This window comes from Trypanosoma grayi (genome assembly GCF_000691245.1).
Source record: "Trypanosoma grayi strain ANR4 Tgr_800_V1, whole genome shotgun sequence".
Lineage (NCBI taxonomy): Eukaryota > Euglenozoa > Kinetoplastea > Trypanosomatida > Trypanosomatidae > Trypanosoma > Trypanosoma grayi.
Window position 1 is genome coordinate 1 of NW_008826419.1, and position 7,851 is coordinate 7,851.

General features: G+C 58.4%; 5 protein-coding genes across 5 annotated transcripts; all 5 read right to left on the reverse strand.

Annotated features, from left to right (window-relative positions):
- Positions 1 to 36: 36 nt before the first annotated feature.
- DQ04_08001000 (hypothetical protein) lies at positions 37 to 1,461 on the reverse strand (the record flags this gene model as incomplete). The annotated part of the gene is made up of 1 exon (XM_009315390.1): positions 37 to 1,461. One exon carries the CDS (start codon positions 1,459 to 1,461, stop codon positions 37 to 39), a length of 1,425 nt encoding a protein of 474 aa, XP_009313665.1.
- A 390-nt stretch (positions 1,462 to 1,851) lies between these two features.
- Positions 1,852 to 3,642, reverse strand: DQ04_08001010 (hypothetical protein; the record flags this gene model as incomplete). The annotated part of the gene is made up of 1 exon (XM_009315391.1): positions 1,852 to 3,642. The coding sequence occupies one exon, from the start codon at positions 3,640 to 3,642 to the stop codon at positions 1,852 to 1,854; it is 1,791 nt and encodes a 596-aa protein (XP_009313666.1).
- Positions 3,643 to 4,089: 447 nt separating this feature from the next.
- DQ04_08001020 (hypothetical protein) lies at positions 4,090 to 5,094 on the reverse strand (the record flags this gene model as incomplete). Its single annotated transcript, XM_009315392.1, has 1 exon — positions 4,090 to 5,094. The coding sequence occupies one exon, from the start codon at positions 5,092 to 5,094 to the stop codon at positions 4,090 to 4,092; it is 1,005 nt and encodes a 334-aa protein (XP_009313667.1).
- Positions 5,095 to 5,451: 357 nt separating this feature from the next.
- On the reverse strand, positions 5,452 to 6,438 carry DQ04_08001030 (aspartate carbamoyltransferase; the record flags this gene model as incomplete). Its single annotated transcript, XM_009315393.1, has 1 exon — positions 5,452 to 6,438. The coding sequence occupies one exon, from the start codon at positions 6,436 to 6,438 to the stop codon at positions 5,452 to 5,454; it is 987 nt and encodes a 328-aa protein (XP_009313668.1).
- Positions 6,439 to 7,261: 823 nt separating this feature from the next.
- DQ04_08001040 (orotidine-5-phosphate decarboxylase/orotate phosphoribosyltransferase) lies at positions 7,262 to 7,729 on the reverse strand (the record flags this gene model as incomplete). Its single annotated transcript, XM_009315394.1, has 1 exon — positions 7,262 to 7,729. One exon carries the CDS (start codon positions 7,727 to 7,729, stop codon positions 7,262 to 7,264), a length of 468 nt encoding a protein of 155 aa, XP_009313669.1.
- Positions 7,730 to 7,851: the final 122 nt, after the last annotated feature.

Here is a 7,851-nt window from a genome sequence, read left to right on the forward strand (position 1 = left end):
CACCGCCCCACGCACACACAGACACACACGCAGGTCTCACCACACGGCCACACAGGCCAGCAGCAGCAGCAGCAGCAGTGGGGCACGCACCCACGCGGGGATGTCGCTGCCGTATGCCGCACTGTCTTTGTTCGCAGCCACTAACGCAGCGGGCATTCCCTCCGGTGTTGAGGAATCCCCTTTAACAAGATCCGTGGGGTTTGGCGTTGTTGTCGTTTGGTCTTTCCCCTCAACAGCAGTCTTCTCCGACTTCGGTGGTTGGTCCGTTGGCAGGGGTACAGTGGCTTCTGCCTCGCTGGATTTGTGGTCAGTGGGCGGTTCCTCCGCCTCGGGTAGCTGTGACTCTGGCTTCTCCACTTTGGTGAATTTCTTCAACTCTTCTTCGGCCTCGACCAGCGCAGCATCCGCACCATCCTTCTTTTTCTTAGCCGCGTCCTTGGCATCGTCAGCGGAGCTCCATGCCTCTTCTGTAAGTTCTTTCACCACCTCCGCTACCTTCAGTGCATTATCAATACTCTGCGCGGTACCGCCGGTATTCTTTTCTGCTGACTCAGCGTTCGTCTTTGCATCTGTGGCGGCTTTATTTACCTTTTCGGTTACAGCTGCCGTCCCCTCTTGGGACGTCTCCGTCTTTGGCTTCTCGTCTGCTTCCGTGGCAGACTCTGCGGCATTCTTAGCATTTGTTTCTGCAAGCTTCGCATCAGCTTCTGCCCTCTTGATATTCGTCAGTGCCAGCCCAATCTGCTCTGCCATCATTCGCGCACTGAAAAAAAGATTTGCTGCAGCGTTTCCTTTTTTATTCTTGTTCACTGTTTTCACAGCGAGTTTCAGCGCCGCTTCAGCATTTAGTGTCTTTGCCCCCTCACGGCTAAAGGCATCTCCGACGCTCTTCACTGCGTTCTTCCACACTTCGGCTTTCATCCCTTCTCCCAGCTTCTCTGCCCGATCCCGTACATTCTTTGCATGCTCCGTGGCCTCCTCGAGTAACTTCACCGCCTCTGAGGCCTTTACCGCAGCACTGTTGGCCTTATTCGCCGCAGTTTGCGCACCCCCAGCAGCAGCCTTGAGATCACCGACACCCAATGTTACCACAGCCGTTGTCTCAGTCCCTGCATCAGCAGCCTTCTTCAGCGCCTCCAATCCTTCGGCAATACTCTTCACTGCCGCATTTGACATACTCTCTGCCTCTGAGGCAGACTTCTTTGCCTTGGTGGCCTTCGCCGTGAAATTATCGACCTCCCTCTTTGCTTCGTCAGCTTTGGCATAAGCCTCCTCAGCACCTTGCAGCAAAGCCTGGGCATTTGACAGATCTTTAGTGCAGGCAGCCACCTTCGCCTGCGCTGCCTCCCGAGTACCAGCAGGCGGAAGCACAGCGTTCTCCGCCGCAGCAGACGTCACGCACAAGGACGTGCAGCACAGAGCAGCGGCCAGCACCCACACAACGCGGCGCAGAAGCACCATCGGTAACCGTCAAGCAAATCGCCCAGATCTTTGCGGGAGAAGAGAACAGAAACAAAAAGAACCAGCAGATCACACACACACACACAGCGCGGCAGCAAGCAGTACGGCAGAGACGCACAGCGCAAAAAGCCACCAGACAAGCGAAGGGATCCCACGAAAAAGGAGCACACAGTCATGGGTGCAAGGCAAAGCCCAAGCAAGAGAAATAAAAACACGCCTCACACGACGGCATCGAGCACAGATAATACCCTCAAGGATAAGTGGACCACCGCCCAAAGACCACTACGGCGCAGCAAGGAAATTAAAAGCAGCACAACCCCAGCAGTTATACATTAAGCCTCCATGGCAGCAAACAATTAACTGAGAAACACCATCCAGCGCACACACCACTCACCACACAGAGCAGAGGGTCAATGCCCCCAGCAACAACACCAGCAGCAGTGGTGCACGCACCCACGCAGCAATGCAGTTGTCGTTTCCCTTGCCAGACGCAGCAGCCGCTCCATCGGAAACACGCCGCGCCTCCTCCTCAGCTCTCCCCAGCGCTGCTGCAGCGGATGTCTGCGTGCGTTGAGCCGCACCTCCAGCAGCCTCCACAGCGGCTTCAGCAAGGTCCCTTATCAGCCCAGCATTCTTCTCTGCTGCCGTAGCCTTTTCCACAGCTGCTTCCGCATGCTTCTGCGCCTCATTAATAAGTGCCACCGCCTTTGCATTCTCCACCTTAACTCCCTTCGCAATGTCCGCCGACTTCTTGACGCGCTGTACTTCCTCAAAAGCAGCAGCCACAGTCTCTTTTGCCTTCTCCACAGTAGTACCCGTGCCTTTAGCCTCCTTCACAGCCTCAGCGTTCTCCAGCACCTTCTTGAGGGAGTCCGGCACACCAGCAACGCCCTCCGCTGCCTGCATCACCTTGTCCGCTGCAGCCTTGGAAATGCCCTCTGCAGCCATAGCTTTCTCCGCCGCGTCATTCGCCTTCGCCGCAGCCTCCTGGGCCTCCCCCACGGCAAGCTCAGCTTTGGCGGCCGCCTCGCTGGCCTTTGCAGCTGCTGTCGTGGCATCAGCCACCACATCCGCACAGTTCGCATCGGCCTCCTTGCAGATCTCTGCCACCTCCGCAGCCTTCCTCGACGCCTCCCTGGCCGCTGCAGCCGCCTCGGTAGTTGTGTCCACGGCCTTGCTGGCATTGTTCTTTGCCTCCATGGCATCGGAGGTTGCCCCGCTCGCCATGTCAACCGCCGCTGTAAATTTATTCGCAGCTTCCATCAACAGCTGCACGGCACCTCTGGACTTGTTCACCACCCCCGGAATACTCTCAACCACCTTCGCAGGGGCAACTTGTTGCCGGGAATCGAGTGACACCACTGATGTACCCTTCTCTTCAGCAGCTAACATTTGTGCGGACATCGTTCGTGCCTGAAGCTCCTCGTGTTGCGGCACAAGACTCTGTGGCTGCTGCATGTTTTCCGAAGAACCATTCTGCGTCGCCTTTGGTTCTTGAATTGTACCTGCAAGAACAACCGGCACCTCTTTATTTTCGGACGTCACCTCACCATCAGACTTTGGATCTGAAGCTTCAGGAGTCCCAGAACCCTGCACAACGGCACTCCGCGCCTGACTAACCTCAGTAGACTGCTGGCCATCATTGGAGCTTGACGTGGCAATGGTTTTTGGTCCCGCTGTGTCCTGCCGTGATTGCGAACTCTCCGTAGTACTCGTCGAAGAAACGGAACTCGCAGCACCTTTTACTCCTGTCGACTCCGATGAGCTTAACCCTGATTCCGTCACACGCGCCCGTTGCGAGCCCCGCTCTGCAGACAAAGTCTGTGCCTCGCTGCTCTTCGCAGGCTGCACAGCCAGTTTCACCGCAGCATCCGACAACGCCACTGCCGCTTCAGCGTACTCCGAAGCCTTCACAGCCATCTGGTCGCCCTCCCCAATGAGCGTCACCGTGGCTTTGGCGTTGGTCACCGCTGCGGTAGCCCTGTCCGCTGCGTGCCACGCGAGTGACACCACAGTCTTCGCTTTCTCCACCGCCTTCTCCGCTTCCCCCACAGCATCCGCTGCTAGTGCCGCTGCTTTATTGAGTGCCACACTCTTATCAGCAGCAACAGCAGCACTCACGCACAGGGCTGTGCAGCAACACAGTGCGAGGACCAGCACGCACAGCACACAGCGGACCATCTTCACCTTCGTCAGTACAGCTTGCGTGGCTGGGGGTCAGAGAGAACGGGCACACAGCTGGAAGACACGCAACACACACACACACACGGAGGGGAGGGGCAGCAGGCACAACACAGCAGCAAATCATCCATGTGCGCAGCGCTGCACCAAGCAAGAGATATCACTTAAAGAGGGCTGGTGCGGACGGGGCGCGCACCGCTCTGAAACAACAAGCCCAACGACCCCAAACAACGAGAGGGAGTGCGGCGTCCGCCACCCCAGCGCACACAGGTGGCGGAACATCACGCACACACCCGTGGAAGACCGAGGAGGCGGCGCAGAGCCCGCAACGGGGCAGCAAGAAAGAAAGAAAGAAAGAAAGGAACCGCAACATGTGGGTTCCGGCGGCCACAAGGGACGCACACAATTACAAATTAGGGGGTCCTGCGTGTTCTCTCACCACACCGCTCAGAGCACAGCAATGCTGGCCAGCGCCGCCACCAGCAGAGGAGCAACAGCCATCGTGGCGGTGGTCGCGTCTGGTTTGGCGGCCGTGGAGGCATCCGCTTCGTGCTGTTTGTCTCCGGCAGCAGAAGCTCCGGGGCTCGTTGTGGTAGACGGGACTTGGGCGGTGCCAGACTCCTCTTTTGGGGATTCTTCTTTGGCGGCAGCGACATCCCCCCCAGTTACCGCTGCACTGTTCGATGAGGATTCTGGCTGGGCGTCGCCGCCACTCGCTGGGCTGTGTGGAGTCCCCACCGCCGCTGGGGAGGAAGCAGCCGCAGATCCCTCACCGCCGGGTCTGCCGGCCGACTGCCCAGTGCCAGCACCCCCGTGCCCTGCTGGTGGGGGGCCCAGAGCCCCAGGCGTGCTGCCGGACACGCTGTGCTGCTTCTCAGGGTCAGGCGGAGAGCCGTGTTCAGTAGGGGACTTCACGTCGTTGTCATGATCAGATTTCGTGTGTTTTTGTGCAGCATCCTTCGTTGGATCTTTGGCGACACAAGTTTTCGTCCCCGAAGCAGCTGTTTGCTCTTCCTGATCTTCAGTGCATATAATTGGGTCCTTTCCTTCTTTAGTACCCCTCAACGGATCTTCATCTGAGAGGTTATCAGGCACCCCCTGCATGCCGTGGGAACTGCTGGCTGCCTGCAGTTGGTTTTGTTGAGTCTTGCTGGAAAGAGACTTAATGCACGTTTTATCTTCAGGAGGCAGTTTCTTCGCACACTCTTGTTCGTCAGTATCCCCGACCGCAGCCCCGTCTGTCTGCACATTCTGGTCTTGTGGTTTCGGTCCTGACCCTTGACGCGACTCCTCGTCAGCATCATTGGCCTCAGCAGTGTTTTCGCACCCCTGGCCTTCCGTGGGCTCCGTGCCATTACAAGACGTTTCCCCCGTCGTCCCACCAGCCGCCACGCACAGCGACGCACAGCACAGGGCGAGGACACACACGCACAACACATGACGTGCCGCCATCACGCTCAAATATAGCTTCCGTCACTGGAGTGTGAGAGAGAGAGACGGGGAAAAAGGGAGCCCAGTGAAGCCGCAGCAGAGCCACCACAATGGCCGCAGCAATACAAGTCGACTGCTGTCAAATCAGCCGGTGCATTACTTCACCCCCTTCACTGCTACTCTGTTACACGAGCCATACGTCAAAACTGTACGCGCCCGGCACAATTCTTAGACGTTATTCAATTCCCCCCTCCTTTTTTGTTGTTGTTTTTGTTTGCTTAACGCTGAAACTTTCACCATCCTCTCTTTAAAACAAGAGGAATTATTGCGGTTGCTGATCACTCCCCCCCACACACCCCCACACCCTTCTCTTTACCTTCACGCCAGAACGCTCCAGAGGATGGCCATGCGCATAAACAGCCCGTAGCGCATCTGCCTAAAGTAGGCGGCGCGCGGGTCGGCGTCGAGATCTGTGCTGAGCTCGTCGTTGCGCGGCAGCGGGTGCATCACGATCATCTTCTCCTTCGCCATCCGCATCCGAGCGGCGTTGATGGTGATGTCCGCCTTGGCCGCCTCGAACGACTCCAGCGCCGCCGCGTCGGTGCTGTTCGCCGACGCGACGAAGCGCTCCTTCTGCAGGCGTGTGGCGTACAGCACGTCGCTCTGCCGCATCACCTCCTCCGTGAGCGCCGCGACACGGTGGAGCCGCACGCCCTTCGCGGCGATCTCGTGCTGCAGCGAGTCCAGCACGTCCTGCGGCATCTGCAGCGCGTCGGGGGCGACGAGGAAGACCGTGTTGATGGCGAAGTTGCGCACGAGCAGCTTCAGCAGCGAGTGCACCGTCCGGCCCATCTTGAGGTCGCCGATGAGTGCGATGGTGATGCCGTCGACGCGGCCGAGCTCCGCGTGGATCGTGAGCGTGTCGAGCAGCGCCTGCGTCGGGTGCTCACCGGCGCCGTTGCCGGCGTTCATGACGGGGTGCGTTGCGGCCGCCAGCGCCTCGTCGATCGCCTCCTGCCGTGGGTGCCGCATCACCAGCACGTCGCTGTACGCGTCGAGCGTCCGCACCGTGTCGGCGAGCGTCTCGCCCTTGCTGACGGACGACGTCTCCACCTTGAAGTTCACCACGCTGCCGCCGAGCCGCAGCATGGCGGCGCAGAAAGAGCTGAACGTGCGGGAGGAGTCCTCGAAGAAGAGCGGCGTCATGATGCGGCCTTGTAAAAGGCTCAGCACCTCGCCGCTGTCGACCCTGCGCTGCATGGCGCCGGCGAGCTGAATCAGCGCGTCGATGTCGGCGCGCGTGAACTGCGCGGCGCTCGTGACACTTTTGCCCTTAAGGCTTGCAACAGGCTGAAGACCAGACATGGCTTCTGCTTTAGAACTCGCACTCTCACTGTGGGTGTGTGTGGATGTGGATGTTTATCCCTGTTAGTGGGTGGTGGTGTGGTGGAGCAGCAGGGGGAGGCAGAGAGAGAGAGAGAGGGGGGGGGNGGGGGGGGGGTGCAAAGACCAGACCGCTCCGTTCCTTCTCCGGCTCGTTGCTGTCGTCATCACGCAGTTACACGCACGCACAGAGCGGTATATGTATGGATATGTGTGTATATATATATATATATGTATAGATGGGTACAGAGAGTCAGGCACACAGACACACAGGGAATCTAACAATGGAAGCAACACACCGAACAAACAAAAGAAAAATAACTCGCAGATTGTCTCCGCTTGGGTTTTTTTTTTTTTGTTTCCTCTTGCTTCGTGTTCTCCTTCCTCATAGCCCCATGCAAGCACCTCTTGTCTGTGGGTCTGACTGTGTGGATCTCTGTGTGTTGGCAGGTGCAGCAGCTGCACAGGCGTCACACGCACACAATTGGCCCACCAACCCTTCTCTCTCATTGCCTCTCGCCTTCTTAGCCTGGTCCACGTTCTGTTAAGCTTACCTCTCCACGAGAAGGACCGTCCACTGGACCACTGGGGAGATATATAATCGACTCGAAATGTTTTCACCGTCCCCTCTCTCACGTTCGCTCTGCGTGAATGTGTGAGTGGGGTGCTCCTTTTTTCTTGTTGGTACGCACCGCACGCACCCACCCACCCACGCAGAGCGGGGCGAGAGGGGGGATTACCGTGCACATTTATTTGCTTTCCCTTTGCCATGCACCACTCAGGTCTTGCTCCGTTTCCAGACGGCTCAAAGCTTGCTGCTCGTTTCCTCCATGAACGTCTGCACGTCGATCATCTGCTGGTGCGTGATGGAGCCCGACTGGCGCCACAGCGGCAGAAGTTGCGACAGCGTGACGACTGCCTCAAACTCGTAGCCAAGCTTGCCGAGGAACTTCTTCGCGCCCATCTCGCGGTCAATGAGCACGACGATCGAGACAATCTCCAGCCCCGCCGCTTTGAGCTTCTCAATCGCCTCCACCTTTGTCTCGCCTGTTGTGACGAGATCGTCGATGATGACGACGCGGTCGCCCTTTTTGTAGTCGCCCTCAATCGCGGCCATCGTGCCGTACGCTTTCGCCTCACGGCGCGGGTAAATAAGCGGGATGTTCATCTCGAGCGAGATCGCCGTTGCGATGGGCAGCGCCGCGTACGGCAGGCCGACGATGCGGTCAGCCTTCACGTTGCGCAGCAACTTGGCGTACTCGCGGGCCACCATGCGCAGAATCTGCGGATGCGTCACCAGCCGGCGCAGGTCGAGGTAGATGGGCGATGTCTTGCCGGACTTCAGCGTGAAGCTGCCGAAGCGCACGCAGCGCGACTCGACGAGCGCCAGCGCCA